Source organism: Pholcus phalangioides, unplaced genomic scaffold, assembly GCF_987345545.1.
Source record: "Pholcus phalangioides strain wild (caught in Gottingen) unplaced genomic scaffold, Ppha-v1.0 ptg000018l_1, whole genome shotgun sequence".
NCBI lineage: Eukaryota > Metazoa > Arthropoda > Arachnida > Araneae > Pholcidae > Pholcus > Pholcus phalangioides.
Genome location: NW_028301611.1, coordinates 286,675 through 304,339, shown reverse-complemented (window position 1 = coordinate 304,339; position 17,665 = coordinate 286,675). Strand labels below are relative to the sequence as shown.

The 17,665-nt window shown below is 41.4% G+C and overlaps 1 protein-coding gene across 2 annotated transcripts in view; it reads right to left on the bottom strand.

Annotated features, from left to right (window-relative positions):
- The window catches only part of LOC149071484 (uncharacterized), a 33,998-nt gene extending 23,883 nt beyond the window's left edge, over window positions 1-10,115 (bottom strand). For both annotated transcript variants that reach the window (XM_089247854.1, XM_089247855.1), the window contains exons 1-2: window positions 9,534-10,115; window positions 847-2,501 (exon numbers count right to left, since the gene is read on the bottom strand). In XM_089247854.1, coding sequence (XP_089103980.1) covers window positions 847-2,427 — 1,581 coding nt within the window. In that variant the 5' untranslated portion in view covers window positions 2,428-2,501; window positions 9,534-10,115. The remainder of the gene's footprint in view (window positions 1-846; window positions 2,502-9,533) is intronic.
- Window positions 10,116-17,665: the final 7,550 nt, after the last annotated feature.

Genomic DNA, 17,665 nt, shown 5'->3' with positions numbered 1-17,665 from the left:
ATCCCGAGGACTTGGATTTTTTCACCAAGCACCTCTCCTGTAGCATCTTGTGTGGACAGTGAAATGACGAAGCAGCCTCGAGGCAGGGACGCCGGAACATATATGCTCATGTTGCTAAAGCAATGCCAATCATTTGAGTGGTATTGCTCAGCAACACCAATCATCATTCAAATATAGCTCATCCCCTCCCCCTCAGTTCGGGAGATAGGGGATTCACTAGAAACGGGACATTTTTGTTGAATGTGCGCCGTATGGTCTTCATACATATCCAAGTGAACATTATGTTCATTATTCGAGCAATACCAAACATTTGACTTCCGGCGTCCCTGCCTCGAGGATTACCTGCTTGACCGTTACACGCTCATGATGGCAGGGTCACCATAGTGCATCGTGGGAAAATGTGAGACCACACGGGACGTAAAAAGTTAACACACAATTTCGGCCATGGGGACAGAGCGGGTATCATGAACGGCATCGAGCACAGCATGAATTCCGCCAAAACCCGTCGGGTTGTTATTATGCGTTAAAAAAATACTTTCACGTTTTTAATGAAAATAAACCCTGTAATCCGAATTTTTCGCTAAGCCGAACAGGTGCCGGTTCTAATTGGTTCGAGTTTGCTGGTTCCCAAGGATATAGCCACAGTCGGGTCCTGGGGAAGGGTCCTTTTCTTGAAATGTTAGGAAATCACGTCAGTTTGTCAGAATCACGAAATACTTGTCAGTTTTTCTCCATTTTCCCAAAATATTGAATCCCTCCCCCTCTACTCCGATAGAAATTTCTGGCTGCGGCCCTGTGTATTTCTACTGTATAAAATACGGCTAAAAATATCGATTGAAATCTCACCTCACTTCCGTCGAGTTCGGGTGCCGTTCTGCCCCGGCCAACGGGACAGTAGGAGCCCCTGAGTAAGTCCTCGAGCTTCTCGATGTACTCGATGGCGTTCCTCAGTATTTCGACTTTCGACATCTTACGGCTCGGATTGACGCAAGTCCTTCGCTTGAGGATTTCGTAAGCCTCGTTGACTCTCCTCAGCCGTCGTCTCTCGCGCAGGGTCGCGGCTTTCCGTCTGTCCACGGTGGGAGCGCTTTTCTTGCAGGCCTTGCAGGCCCACAGCAGGCATCGCCTCGGCTCCGAACCGCACGGTTCGAGGACGTGGCATTCTTCCGAGAAACAGCGGCCCGTCGTGCCGTGTGGCGGGGTCGGCGACGAGCTCGAAGGATCGCCTTCGTCGATGAAACCAAGATCCTCGGAAGAGTCTGCCGTCATGACGCAGCGCGCAGCGGACGATGACGGCGGACTCGACGGGGAGACGGATCCCTCGTAGGTTTCGTGGATGGTTTGGGACGGCTTTCTCAATCCTTTGGCCATTGTTCTCGTCGGGGAAATCGGTACCTCTCGCTCTGGGGAATCATTCCCAGTAATCGTATGGTCAGTAGATGTGTCTGTTCGAAGAGTATTCCTTTGATGTCCTGACCTCGACTGGCGTTGTTTCCTGCATTTCTTAGAATTGCCAGCTTCGTTCCTCACTCCCACGGGTGGAATTGCTGTTGCTCCGACCCTCACTTTGTCGGAAAATCTCCGTACTAAATTGCACGTGCACTTCAAGTCGAACGACCTGTAGTTCGCTCTCACCGAGTACGTCGTGAACGGGTTCGTTATGCTAGCGACATGGTGCAGGAGGCAACTACCATCACCGAAATAATCGTCTTCAGATAGTTTTCTCGCACCAGAGAATTGAGGAACACTTGATCTTGGAATATCTGTATCTCCTACGCACCTAGGACCACCACCACCACCACCGTCTCTACTGGGATCACTGAAATACGAAGGTACCTCAAACATTCTTGGAAATTGCATGTTCATAATCCGGGGTGTTTTGTAAGTTTTCGATTCAGAACGTTCTGGTGTACCAGATCTATTTCGACCATCGTTGAGCGTTAAGTTCTGTAGCTTTTCTGAAGAACTGCCTTTTCTGAACCAATCAGAAGGCTGGAAGTTAGGTGTCTGCTGAAGGAATGCATTTTGCCGCGGGTGCCCGGGTTGGCACCGTGGATCATCGTGGAAATTTTCACAGTTTCTGCCTCCGTGGTGCGGTTGAGCCACAGAGACTTCTTGGAATCGAGACGCACTGATTTCAGGTGAATCACGGTGGTCCACAACATGGTACTTGTGATTCCGAGCTTCGTCTGAAAAATCCGGCGTTGCAGATAGATCTGGAAGACTGTTGTCGAGGATCAGTCCGTTTTGGCGCTGGAAGCCGCTTTCGGCACTGGCCCGAGGTTCTTCGGAGTGTGAGTGAGAGGGCGAGATTTGCGTCAATGGATCGGGATCCGCTCGATCGTCCATCCTGAATGCTTCCTGAGCTTCGTGGAGATCGTGAGAGTCGTGTGGCTCATATTGGCTGGAATGCATTTCGATAACCATCGTTTCACTAACATTCGGGATCGGTGTCAAGTATTCTTGGCCAGATTTAATTTTCCCCTTCTCTCACTTTGAATCTGAAACACGTAAAATATTCACATTATTAGATTGGTCATTAATGATTATTAATGATAAACAATTCATGTCTTTAGACATTTAAAAAAATGGACGATTCTAAACAAAAAAATAGAAGATGCCATTGTAGGGAAAAGTGTTCAGCTTAAATAGTAATACAGTCGGACCCCGCTTAACCGGATATCAACGATTCCTGCACACAATTTATCCGATTACGAGGGGAATAATTGAATTGCCACTTTACGACATTAGTATAATTTGTATATTGAAAACTGATGAAGGATCAATATTAATAAAGCTTCTCGAATAAATCAGACATCAAAGAAGAAAATAAAAATTTGGATCGCAATACATAAAATTATCACTTTTCATTAAGAAAGTGAGTGCCCTCTATCGGTTCAACATAGAACAGAAATAAAATAATCAAATGTACCTATTGAAGACAAACTGAATATTCGGAGGCCAGTACTCACTGTCAGATGTATTTATCTCAACTTGGTAAAATATTTTCCATTAATTCCAAATGTGTTTCATTCAATAAAAACATTATGTGTATAGCGGTTGATGTGTATTAACAGTTCCCGTGTGAAGCGTGATATTCGATTAAGCGGGTAAAAGTCATGAAATTATCGTTTTCAGCTGGGAACTTTAACCGCTTCGCTTACGAGAGATTGACAAAACATTCGGATGATCTCTATTTGACGAATCGGCGATAAATATGGTAACCTTGCCCTAACCCAACTGCATGTTAGAAAAAAGGAAGGAAAGAAAAGGTAGAAAAGTACGAAAGGAACTATCGAAAGGGAAACAGTATAATACATAAGAATAACAGAAGAAAGATATCTATTATACTCTTATCTCTCACCTGTAATACTTACAGATAATAGAGTAGGTACGAAGCAGATTTCTCTTTTCACCCTCACCTACCTGTTCTCTTTGGCTCTTAGATGTATATAGTAGAAGGATACACATCACGGAGGAAAAAATAACTACTTTTTTTTCCCGTAGGGTTGCAACAAAGCTTCGCGGCGATGAGGAGAGAGGAAAGAAAACGGAGAGAACTTTTTTGAATTTATTCCACTGGTGTTTGGACGCAATATTACGTTCTTGATCGTAAAGTGGTTAACATTGTCTCTATGGGAGAAATTTTGGTGCCAAAAGATTCTATACTTTTAAACGAGGTATACGTTGTCCTTTTAAGCGGAGCCGACTGCATATTTTTGTTGTGAAAAATCCTGTATCTCAGTGATAATAATTTTACCCCCCCCCCCTCTCATGATTCAGTAGTGCCGCTCTTCCAGTTTGAAAAAGATGGTAGTACTCTCTAACACAGAGGTTTCCAACTGCGGGATGTCTGGACCCCCATTGGTCCACGGCCCGATTGTATAATTATAAAAATAAAAGTTTTATCTAAATTAACACGTAAAAGCATCGCTGCAGCACTGGTAGACTGCAGTAGTAATAATACTGTTATGATTCGACACAAAATTGTACTTGTGGGTGACATATCTCCATTGGCGTAAAGGGGGGCTTCCACATTGAGCCAAGATTATAGTGTTATTTTGCAGGCAAAAAAGTAAAAACCCCCCTTCGAGAAAATTCTGCGTACGCATATGCATATCTCGATAGGGGTATGAAGCCTTATTTTAGTTCAGACATTGCAATCTCACATAACATTTGCTGGCACTGGATGGAATGACATCGATTGTTCGAGAACATTCTCGCTGATAAATGGCTGTAGTTTCTGCTGCTATAGATTGGGAGGCACCAAGATTTCCGGTGGGGGGGGATCCATTACTAAAAGTATTTAGGGACCACTGGTGTGTTCTAAAGCAAGCATAACCCGAGACACACTCGTATATATATATCGTCAGGGTTCGTCAACACGTTTTCTTCACAATCATTAAAATTTGAGCTTCAGCTGGTAAAATGGGGATGAAAGAGATGGAATTAGGAGAAAAAAATTAATTAGATTTTCAAAGAAGATCAACAATGTGGGAGAGAAGTCAAAAATTTATAACAGAACGATGTAAAAAAAAAAACAATAATAATAATAATACAGTCGAATCCCGTAATAACGAACTCCAAGTGGCCGGTGAAATCACTTCGTTATAGCGAAATTTCGTCATAAAGGAATTCCAGGTCTTCGCATTGTTTCTGTATAAAATTGTCTGGGGGGATTACAAAAGTGTTCGTTAAAACGAGATTTTCGCTATAACGGTATTCGTTAAAACGGGATTAGATTGTATAATGCAGTAATAGAAAAATCTCTTCGAACGTATCGTATTTCAAAGTGTATAAGGAACCCCTTCTTTGTCAAAAATTTTGTCTCAAAAATAGGGGGGGGGGGGTTCGTTATGCATGGATAGTAAGTATTATAGATATATATTTTCAATTTTTTCCAAATTTTAAGCCCAAAAAAATCAGGGGTCCCTTATACACGTTAAAATATCGATAACGACATATCATCAACTGCTACTTCAATACTTCATTATTTTATAATTGCCAATTCGTGATAAACAATCAGCAAGCAGATTAAAAATCAACAATCAGTGATTAGGAACTCTATAACGGAAGAAACTATTAAGGAAGAAACTATTAACTCTATAACGGAAGAAATTATAAGAAACTCTTAACGGAGAGGATTTTGTATCCCAATTTTAAAAAAGATTCTCCGTGATTTTACTTTTTTTCGAGAAATACATTTCAAATTTTATTTCAATTTTTTTTCAATTAAATTTCATAACTTGGTAAATTTAAATGTAACTTCTTTATGTTCGTTCCAAGCACTATACATATACACGGAAATACAAATGCAAAGGCCGCAACAGGCAAAATGCCCAACGAGGTGGCTGAAAAAAGATGCCCATAAATCAGTGTTTCTCAACCGTCGGGCCGTGGTCCGGTATCGGACCCTAACAACATTCATACCGGGCAGCGAATGATCAGCCGGTTTCACTTTTCCTCATTCATTTTCCGTTGGTCTTGTGTTTGGGCTGGGCCTTCCACTCACAAAAATGAATGAAACCGAGCCGCGAGGGCTTTTGTCAACGTTGAGAACCACTGCCATAAAAAAAATATGGATGCTGAATATATATCTAAACTATATCAAAAATACAGCGACCCAATAAGAGCAATAAAAGAACCAATAATTATAAAAAATATCAATATACATGCTCAGGGCCGCAACTGGGGGGGGGGCAGGTGGGTCTCGTGCCCAGGCGCTGGACCAGAGGGGGCACAAATTTTATTCTCAAACCACTTCCTCAGCATTACAAGGGGCGCGAAGATGCGCACTTGCCCCGGGTGACCAAGCATCTAGTTGCGGCCCTGTACATACTGTCCATAAAAAATTATGATTGTGTCATCTAAGTATGGATAGCTTCTCGATTTTCCCATTATGTTTATCGTATTTCTTTTTTAAACGTGTCAATTATGTCACAATTCACGATTTCCAGAGGTAAGCTATTCCATTTATTCGCAATCCTATTAGAGGAAACTTCCCTGCGACATAACAACCTAGAATTATCTCTTACCAATCAATACTGGTGTCCCCTTGTAAAAGCAGTTGATTGACGATGTATTACTACATGGTCTACTTTTTTCATCCCGTTGAAAATTTTAAACACTTCGATCATATACTTTTCCCTCCCCCTTCCGACATCTGTGCTCTTCCAAATGTAAACATTTTCAAAAAATCAAGTCTCTCTTCATAGCTTAAGCCCCGTGTGCCACCAATAGTACGCGTGGCTCTTCTCTGCACCCACTCGACCAAGTCAATGTCACTCTGTAGGTATGTGGTCTCCAAAACCTGACGGCATACTCCAGTCCATAACGAACTAATCCCCAGAAAAGTAGAAGGATCACTTTGGGACAACGCGGAGAGACCTTTTTGAGAGTGAAGCCGAGCATTCCGTACTCTTTTTTAACCACTGCTGAACAATGTTCAGTAAAACCCAAGCCGCTCGTCAACGAGGACTCCCAAATCGGTGATCGTAGTTGCATCCGGAATGACACCACCATTCAACTCGTGAGCAATGTAGATAACTATCATCAATAGCTCGTTCAAGTCTTCAATCATGAAATATCGATTGAATAGAGAAAGATTGAAAAGGCACAAAAAACACATGCTATATACCGGGAAGAAAATCTTGAAAGATCCCGTTGAGTGGACTAAATACTGTATATGAATGAAAGAGAAATTGAAGAAGCGGGAAAAGATTCTTTCAAAACAATTTCTCTTTTAAAATAACATTTCTTTTATAAAACGGACTTTCTCGTACGGAAAAAGATATGAAAACTAATATAAGTTCTTGATTTCAGACAATTTAAAAGGGAAAAAGTTTTTCAAGAAATTTCTATTTCCAGACACTTTAAGAACAAGACACTCTTAGTTTCAGAACGTTTGAACTAAAAAGATATCGAGGAATTTGAAAGATTTCGAGAAAACAAAAAAGGGTTTCAAAATAAATTTCTGGTTTTAGAGGATTTGAAAGTAAAAGATCTGCAACAGCAAAGTAATGCACAAAAAGATTTGATTTCGTATAGTTCAAAAAGATATAGCACAATGATTTTTCAAGAAATTTGAAATTTCAGTCAGTTCTCTATCTCTCTCAGAAACAAAAACCGATCGGTTAGAAATTTTGATTTCTTATATGGTTCCAAATAAAAATGATTCCGAAAAGTTCTTCATTTCTGACATTTCGAAAACAAAATGATTCCAAGAAATTCCTGATTTCAGACACCATATTTGCAGAATCGAACGTATTTAAAAAAAATTACATTTTGAGGAATTTGCAAGATTTCATGATGTCTTGGTTTCAAACAAACTGTTAGCTTTGAATGCACAAATTTTTATTTAATGATTTCGAATTCAACAGACAAATTACCAATGTTTAAAAAATAGTAACTAAACTTGGTAAATTATCAAGGTTAAAATCACAATGTTTTTAATTCAAATTTTATAGACTAGAATTTTTTTCTGACGTCAAGTTACGTGAAATAAGAGATCATAGAATGGTTAGTTTATCGGCACCACGATGCATTGATGGGTTACACAAAAAGTTAGATAATTCTGGATTTGGATAGATGCGAAAACGAAACAAACTCACAATTTCTAATTTAAAGCATTCTACAAATTTTGAAAATGTTCAAAAATTTCTTGCTTCTGACAGCTAAAATATAGTAAGAAATCACCGATACCAGACAATCAGAAACATTCAAGAATTTACTTCATCGGGCAGTCACATACAATTCAAAACAGTAAAGAATTCATTGTTGCGGAAAAATTTGTCAGCAAAAACCTCCTGAAAGATCACCGATTTAGATACACCGTTCGAAACCTTCAAGAATTATTTTTTTTTCGGACAGCATTTGACTGCAAAAGCCACATGAGAAGTCACTGATATCGGAAAATGCGGAATCTTTGGGAATTTTGACAAAAGACAGTATTTGACAGAAAAAACCCGTGATTGATCACGGATTTCAGAAAATTCAAAACTTTCAATAACCCATTGTTACGGGCGACATTTGACAGCAAAGAAAGCTAGTGAGGAATCACAGGTTTCGGAAAATTCAGTGAGCTTTCGGGAATTCTTTATTACTGACAGCTTTTGACAACAATCTGCTAGTGAGGAATTGCCGATTTCTGACAATTCAGGAAACTCAAGAATTCGTTGCTACGAACAACAAAGAGCTTGTGACTTCGGCACTGTGGATATCGGCAATTTAAAACCTACAAGAAGGTTGTTACGGATAAAATTTAACATAAAAAGCTCGTGAGGAATCGATCACCGATTTTGGATACAGCTGCACCTTAAGGAATTCATTCTTGCGGACAGCATTTGAAAGCAAAAGCCTCATGAGAAATCGCCGATTTCGGAAAACATTCGAAACCTTCATTGTTAGGAATTCATTGTCACAGACATTTGATCTGTTGGAGGAACCACCGATTTTGGAAAAAGTTTGAAATGTTCATTGTTAGGAATTCATTGTTAATCACTGATTTCGGAAAAAATTTGAAACTTTCATTGTTAGGAATTCATTGTTACAGACAACATTTGATATATTGAGGAATCACCGATTTCGGGAAATTCGAAAGTAAAATAAATTCCAAACAAAATCTTCAATAGAAACTTCTTTAATTACTGTTCTCTCTCTAATAAAGATCATTCCATACAAACAAAGGCTAATTAAAAATAAACTTGGGGTGTCCGCTGATTCTTCCCGACTGAACTTGAACCCACAGTTGACAAAACAGATCACTAACCTTCCAGCTGTCAGGCGTCAAATGAAACGTCAAAGTGTCAGAAACACTAAAATACCGAATTTCAGAAATAAATAAATAAAGAAAGAAAGTTTTCTTTAAAATATTCAATCGCATGCAATGGCATTCCATGTTAATCAGACAATGTAAAACAAAAAGAAAAATCTTTCAAAAAATTCTTTGTTTGGAGAAATTCGAAGCCTTCGCGAATGCATTGTTATGGGCAGTGAAAAGCTCTTGAGAAATCACCGATTTTCGAAATTCGAAAATGAAATAATATCAAAACAAAATCCATTATGAAAAGTCTTCAATCATTTTTCTTTCCTAGGAATCATTCCACTCAAACAAAGGCTAATTAGCTATTGTCACAAGCCGATTCCACACCCGTAGAAATCCGCAGCTCAAAAACCCGTTTTTTAAGTATGTCTACGCAAAATCGACCATTAAAATCACCCGAGCTGTGCTAACTAGACACCACACCTCAAAACCGGTTTTTGTGCTGCGGAATTATACGGAGTTCTGTGTGTGTGGACTGGACCCGGCTTTAGGGCAGGCATTTCAGCCGATTCTTGTCGCCTCGCTTTGAATAAAGGGTTTACAAACCGGTGCGTGAACCAACCGGTTATCAGGCGCCAAATGAAACGTCAAAGTGTCAAACACCCTGAAATACTGAATCTCAAACTAAAAAAATCCAAATTTTCTTTCAAAATACACATTTAAAAAATAATGATTTCATAGAAAATACAAAACAAAAGAAAATGTACGTTACCCGTGTCAAACAGTTCCTAGGTACAACAGCCAAACAGAACCCGATACTCGAAGCCACCAAACCGAGAATCAAAAATCCTCCACTGGCTTCGATTCAAAAGGAATCAATCTAAAATCTAAACACTTCACGTCGTTCTATCCACACGTTCGGAGCATCAAGATGAAACTGGATGGATGATGAGATGGTGGTGAACAACAAACACAACATCAAGAATCAAGGGGGGAAAAAAAAACTCTTTTTCCACATGCGACGCGGCGGCGAAACTGTTGGTGGTAGGGTACGCAACTGGAACCCCGAACTCAAGATCACTGATGAGACTATCTCTTGGTAGCAAAAAAAAGAAGAACAAGAAGCCAACATCCAGCTCCTCAAGAAGCAAAAGAAACTTATAAGAAAAAAATAAGAAAGTGTGTTATAGCGGGAATTAACTTGGCTGTTTCCCACACTACACTCTTTTCTTATACTGTGACTGTTTTTTTTTTGCGTGTATCTCCACCACCGACATCAACAGTAGTCACTGGGAAAAAGAATCACTATCACAAGCCAAAGTGCTAAAGAAGAGTGTGTAGTGTGTGAGTGAAAAAAAAAGGGGGGGGGGGAGAATCGCACACATGTGCATCAAGCGCATCGCTGAACACCGGGGTTCTTCTTTCCCGGCTAGAGATGAGCATGGGTGATGCCCCTTAGGTTCAGAACCTTCTTGAGAGATCTTCTTACATCCACAACCAAGTAACTCCGAGAAAGAAATGAAGAAAAGAGTAACAACAACAACACACTTATGTAATGTTTCATCGCTTTATTATTATTCACACGAAAAGAAACCTGTCGTTATTTATTTGGAAATAATAATAATAGTATATTGATTGAAAATAGCTTCTTGCAAAAAAAAAATAATAATTTTGAAATATTAAATGTGTGATTCTTTTTGGAATTCCGGGAATCGTGTTATTTGGTGATACTAGCACGTGATTAAGTCATGCGCAATAAGTATTGTGTGGGTTTTTTTTTCATTTTTTGGAGTGTTGAACAATAATGAATCATCGCATTATGTACCCCATTTATGTTGTGAAATTTCTTTTTTAAGACAATGAACAATCGGGGGGAGTCGTTTTCGACATCTGTTATGAAATAAATCTACGTTACCAATAAGTTGAAATCGATGTACCGTGTAAATTGTGAGTGCTCGAAAGAGTGACATATGGCCGTATTCACCGAAAGAGTTTAAACTACAATCCCAGGTTAATCGTAGATTAGCGATCAACAAGGATTGGTTAAAATCCTCAATTTAACCAATCCGTTTCGATCTTCAATCCTTTCACCTACGATTGTAGTTTAAACTGTGTTTGGTGAATACGGCCGTTAGAGAGGGGTTCTTAACCTATGGAGCCATCCTAGTACAGTCGAATCCCGTTTTTGCGAATACCGTTATAGCGAAAAATCCTCGTTTTAGCGAACACTTTTCTAATCCTTCCAGGTAAGTTTACATAGGAATAATGCTGAAATCTAGAATTCCTTTATAACGAAATTTCGTTATAACCAAGTGATTTCTCCGGTCTCTTGGCATTCGTTATAACGGGATTCGACTGTATTACGTCATCATCGGTGGGGGGGGGGGGGGGATGGGGTTTGAGATTTGCTGGCTTTTTGATGACGGGTGCGGGGAGGATCTACTGATGCTTACGTCATCAATCACCCTTTATAAAAATATGAAATATTCTTAATGGCATCTTTACTAGGAATGTGAAAAACGAGAAAAACCTTTCCCTAGTTTCTGGGCACCTGAACTAACATTCCCTCCAAATCCCAGTGATAATTCCTCAAAAGATCTCCTCCTTCTCTAGTAAGCCTCTCAGCTTTCGAGAGATAACCCCCCCCCCCCAAAAGAGTGACCTAGAGAAATCGCAAGCATGAGAATGACCAAAAAGTCAAAAAAGAGTGACTTAGATGGTGCGCAAGCATCCTAGTGAACGATGGCAACAAACAGGAGTTTCCGGATGGCACAAAACAAAACCGTAAAATGGGGTGAGATTATGCTGGGGGTGAGAATGTGTCATCTCACCCCAAGTGTTTGTTTTTTGCTATCCTGGGACTCCTTGTTTGGCACCACTCAGGGATTCTTCAGCTATGAATCATGACCCAAACTTGATTCGTAGGGGGTTTCTTAGATTAGTCGCACAAATCCATTTGCAAGTCCTGTTATAAATGCACTGTTATTACATTACTGGTTTCATTAATTTCTAAAAACAGTCAGTCCCGTGCTAATCTTTTTGATGATTTTGGGTCGCGGCTGCGAAAAGGTTAAGAACAGTGTCACCTCACCGCATTGGCCCAACCTGACACGGCTGGCCACAGTGGAGGATGGGGGGGGGGCCTCAAAATTTTCAAGAGTAAGCATGTTAATTGGCAGACAGTCATTTCTAGCCATGTTGGATGGAAAAGCTCAGAAAAGTCACTTTCTCCGAGGGTTCCATGATGCCTGGCCACAGTAGAGGGCTACGGAGAGGTCTCACTAGAGCCACCAATCCGAGAAAGGAGATGTGGCGTAGCACCTGGGCTGACGACAGCGACACGAAGGGCTCCCCGAGTCACCAAGCCGAGAAGCGTAGACTTGATCCAGGACCTGGCCTGGTCACGGTTAACAATAAAGGGCTCACTACAGCTACACAGCCATAAAAAGACGTGAATTTTTGCTTTTTGTAATTTTTTAAATTTGTAACATCTTTGTGTTTTTTATTGTCGTACATTTAATACATTGTAATTTATACATGCATAATAAAGCACCTGGCACCGCCCAGCTCCTCATCCGGGGCAATGGCAAAAATTGACAATTGTCGATAGAACACGGGCGGTGAATGGTATGAAATGAAATGAGACCATAAACGAGATACATTTCCGACGGTGACGCGCCGCCTATCCCATGTGACACTTTTATGATCCCAAAAGCAGAGACAGGTCCTGGATGCAATTGCAGCATTTTGTCATTGTTAACGTCCTAGAAATAGCCCGTCGACGAAACAGAAAGGCTCTTTGTCTTGCCATTTTCCAAGCATGTACAGGAAACAAAGAATTTGGATTAAGATTAGCGACATCAGTTCGAAAACAAACGTATTATCTTGGGTGGGGAGGATGGTGAATGCTGCAATAAATTAGTTTCGCGCTGATGCCGTTACTAATGAACAAAGCCGGTGGGGCGGGCGGCCTTTTGAGGTCTGCTGCAACAAAAACACTGCAACTGCAAAGAGAAACAACGAATTAATGAAATGGCAAGAAACGAAGAAGAAAACGTTGAGCAGAAGCCCAAGGAATCGTTAGCGTTGCTACCATAACATTTTGGGGGGGAAAAAACGGCAACAATCCCAGTGTTCGGCAAACGAAAGACACACACAAAACCCCCTTCAGTGACTCTTACTATCCTAAAAATAGAAGACATGAAATGGATCTGTCATTTATAATGTTAATTATTAAGGCTCCCCTCTCCTTTCTTTCTTGGTCTTGGTTGGTTTTTTTTTTTTTTTTTTGGCTGAAGGTGGCAGTTTCGGAATCCCTCTTTAGCACGGCATTGTACAACCTGGCGGGATGATGTATATCCGTGCTACAAATTTATCTTATCTTCCTCGTAACCCTTTCCCGAACAATATGTCTAAATTAGTGGTTCTCGTAAGTGGGGGTGAAGTGGTACCCGGGGGGGGGGGGTGATGTAAATAAGGGCCTACATCAGGAGTTCTTGACCCTTGTTCAGAGCCGCGGTCCAAAACCAATAACAAGACCAGCGATGCTAACCGTGGGACTGCTTATTTTCCGAAGTTGGCGAAGGAGAGGAACAAATATTAATGATATAGTAGGTGTTTGTGACTTGGTAGCTTGGAGGCAACTTGAATTTGTCTGCGAATTTCGAGGGCGTTGGTCAGAGCGCGTAAAAATTTGTGGGAAAAATCACACGCGCACAAACACTCATGGCAATGAAAAGATATAGAAAGGTGTCTAGGTTTAAGAGAGGAGGGAAAAAACCATTCCCACACATGAAAAACAAAAAAAAGGGGAATGATTCCGAAAACCTGAAAATTGATGAGCACAAAGGCTACTTTTTGTGCGATACACCAAAGTGTATTGCGATAAACCCCTTTACTAGTTTGCAGCTGGTGTTGGCATGGTTCCCCACAAAAGTGGGGGCCTGACAGGGCTTCAGCGCAGGGGCCAGGGACGATTCTTACCGCTTTTTTGCTCTTTCCACACTATACTAACTAACAATATAGAGGGAACCTGCTAAAAATCCTAGGCTATAGGCCCAGAACTGGATCAACCATTGCGATGAATCCCTTTACTGGTTTGCTTTAGCTGGTGTTGGCATGGTTCCCCACAAGGATGAGGGCAGACAGGGCTTCATCACAGGAGCCAGGGACGATTCTTATCGCTTTTTGCTTTTTCCACACTATATGAACTAACAATATAGAGGGAACCTGCTAAAGATCCTAGGCTATAGGCCCAGAACTGGATCAACATTGAGCAAAATAAGCACGTGTCTAGGGCATCAGGAGAATAGGGGCACCACAAAAAAGGTTCAATAAGTACTTTTTTTTTTTTAATGTGCAATTTTTTCCCCTAGCATCAACCCCATCTGGTAGAAAATCCCAAAAATTTTAAGAGCATTTGACTGTGTACAGCTGAAAGTTTTAATCAAAAGGTTTACCAGTTCCGCAACTAAGGGAGATCGGGGAGGGGGGGTCTGCTTGTTGCTGGTTTGAGGGTGACACAAAAGCAGAGAAACTAATAATATTGGAAATAAGAACTCGCGTTAATGCACAGTTTTTGGATTGAGCCTCTTGAATTGATTTATAAAAATGCAGGTGGGCCGCTTAAGTAAATGGCAATGATCTTTGTTGTAAAACGATCTCTAAATCGTTCGATTTCGTGGGACTTAGGTGAGATCGCGTGGAACGCGCCTTATAGGATTGCATTTGCTGCACCGTGGAGGAAGATGACGATTGATTCTCATTGATTTGGTGCTCTCTCAATGACGAGTCCTTGCTTTATCAGTAGAGCCTGAAAGTTTAGTCCTGAAAAGTCCCTGATGAAGGATTTGAACAGCAATAACATCACAAGCTTGACTTGCAAAATAGAATGTTTTTATAAAAATGTCGGGAAGGGCTAAATTACGAGGAATGCCCGTATACGGGTAATATGAGAGCAGAAAATTGATTTCAATGTAGTAAGCTCTTCTTTCTAGGAATTTCTTGGGTAAACGTCACAGAAAACAAGCGAAATTGACCGTTGCGGTTCGCTCGAACAGTATAAATGAATAGCATCATATACCGACACCTCTGCTATAGCGTCAGGGCCGGATTAACCATTAAGCAAAATAAGCACGTGCTTAGGGCATCAGGTGAAGAAAGGCACCACGAAAAGTTATCAAATTATATTTTTCATTCAGGGCCGCAACTAGGGGGTAGCAGGCGGGTCTGGTGCCCTGGGCCAGACGGGGGGGGCACATTTTACCCTCTAACCTTCATCTTTATAATGAGGTGCCACGAAATGCGTGCTTGCCCCGACTGACAAAGCTTCTAGTTGCGGCCCTGTTTTCATAAATGTACAATTTTTTTTCACAGTATCAACCATTCGGTAAGAAATCATCAAAGATCCTATTTTGCGAATGAAATTATCTAGTGAAATTCCTCTCTGACGCTAGATGAGACGTATATGCTATTTCCACAGCAACAACATTCAAATCTCAAATCTACAGAAACTAATAATATTGCAAGCTATAGTTCGCGTTAATGATGGGTTTTTGGAATGAGATGCCACAAATTTCCCATAAAGTAAGCCCAGGGCATTCTTAACAGTATCATAGGCTCCAGAGGCTTACACAGGTAGGGGGACTCGTACCTCCGAAATGACGAGTTATAAATTAAAAATGTTTTTGTAAAAAGAATGAAAATCAGAGGCGGATTTAACGACGCGTGCCCGGGGCCCCGACTTTTAAAGGGCTCCGAAAAACCCAAACTTCACACTTTTTTCTAATTTGAGTGACCCAATATTTTCTTCTGTGCCCGGGGCCTCGACCGACTTTAATCCGCCACTGATTAAAATACCGAAACAAAATATTTTTATATGTTCTAAATCAATATCTGTTAATTTTATGTCAATTCAAAAGCATTGATAGTAGCATCGACTTGCATTTCCTTGGCTTGATCATTTCTAACAAATAAAATGTTTATTATAATCCTTAATTAAGAAAAATTCTGAATCAAGTAAAATTTTAATAAAAAAGCTACAGGAATGTAACTTTGTAATTTTGAGGCTAGAATTATATTAAGCACTGAAACAAAATTTACAAGAGCAATGTAGAGGCTTGATGCTGCATCTCTACTAAATGTAGAAGCAGATGTGTTACGTAGCATTGGTTTTGAAGATGTCGTCAAAGACACTTTGCAAAACTAGAAAAAAGCGGGAAGGAGACCTTTCAAATAAACGAAGTGTGTAAGCCCCATCCCCTTTACCTGGCTACAAATTCGTGCTTTTATGCTTGCGATCGAAGATTTTGACAAGATTTAATTTTTGAGTCCCATGCGTTAAAGTAGCACTGTTCTCTTGGTTGTGGGCAGTACCTTCTAAATGCATGGGACCCACACGGGCACGGCCCATGGACCCGAAACCTCTCCCAAACATTAACCATAGTAACCCATGGAGATATCAGGTTTCAGTCCCCCCCCCTCCCCAAATAATTCTGGGCCCTTCCAATATTTCCAATAAATTTAGCCTATGCCCGTGAGGCCTCGAGTTTGGTGAGGACTAAAATGCACAAAAAGGAAAATTTGTTTGCTCTCCAGCAAGGGGAGCCCCCCATCAGAGATTCCCTCCCCCATCAGAGACCGGTTGGCAAGCATAGCAGTCTGCTGCCAACCCTGAAACAGAATCAAAAGCTTAAACGATGAATTCTGCGAGAGCAGGGCCAGCATAGGGGTTCTCAACGAAGATGGAGAAATGGACCATGAAGAAGAGTCGGACTGTGTGGTCTCTGTGGGCTGCCATGGCTTTTCTTCGAAGGGACAGTCTGGACGCTCAAGGGATAGACGGCAAGCCTGAAACTGAGCTGTCAGTCTAGATTTTCTTTCAAACCGAGCACAACTCCGGTCTATCACCATCTATGGGCGATTTACTACCTAGTGAGTTGTGCCGGAAGTGTAACTGCGTGTGCACCTAACAGTCTGAGTTCATAATTATGTAATGTTGTGTTTGATTTTCTTTTTTTAGTGCTGTCATCTATATTTCAGAAGGGTAATGAGTGATGTGTTACGATTAAACTACATGTGTACTGTTTGTAGGTCTGTTGCTCTCTGTGGCGAGACTTGGGCCGACTAAAGGGCCCTAGACGGAGGAATAGACCATAAAGAAACACAACTGGTCTCGCAGACACCAAAGACCCATTTGCCGGCAGTTAGGGCCAGCCAGCAAGGCCATATGAACTCAGAGCTCAGCAGAGCAAAAATATGCGAGTGCATTGCCCGTCTGGGGGACCTCAACGTAAACGGAGAAGAGGACCATGAGTATGGGCCCAGGAAGGTGCCCGCAGAGACCAAAGACCCGTTGGCCGATATGTCAGACGGCCGAAAACTACGAAAAGGCACCAAGGGCCCAACTCAGCAAGATAGGCTTGCCTGGGAACCCACCACCCAACGACCGATTGGCTGGCCACAGAGCAGGCAAGCAATAACGGCAAGGCAGCAAGGGATCGGCCGAGCACTTGGCAGCCTACCACCCAAAGTCCACTGGCTATACTTTGAAACTTTATTCGTGGGAGGGCAAGAGCTGCGCCATATAGGCAACTGTCGCTGGGCTTCGCAACTAAAATCCCACTCCAATTAGGCAACTGCTCTCGAGGCGGCTGAATATTGAACGCTGGGTCACGACTAGCCAAATGCCGTGATGCAGCTTTGTGTACTATGTGTTTTTGTATACTTTGTATATAATCGTTTTCGCGTGTCCCTGCCCAGGGGTTTCGGGGTACCAGGAACTCCAGAGAATCCAGGGGATTCACGGGAGACGCTCACACTTCCAGCACAAATCATTAGTAGTAAATTGCCCATGTGACGATATGCCGAAGTTGTGCTCGGTTTGAATGAATGAATGAATTCTGT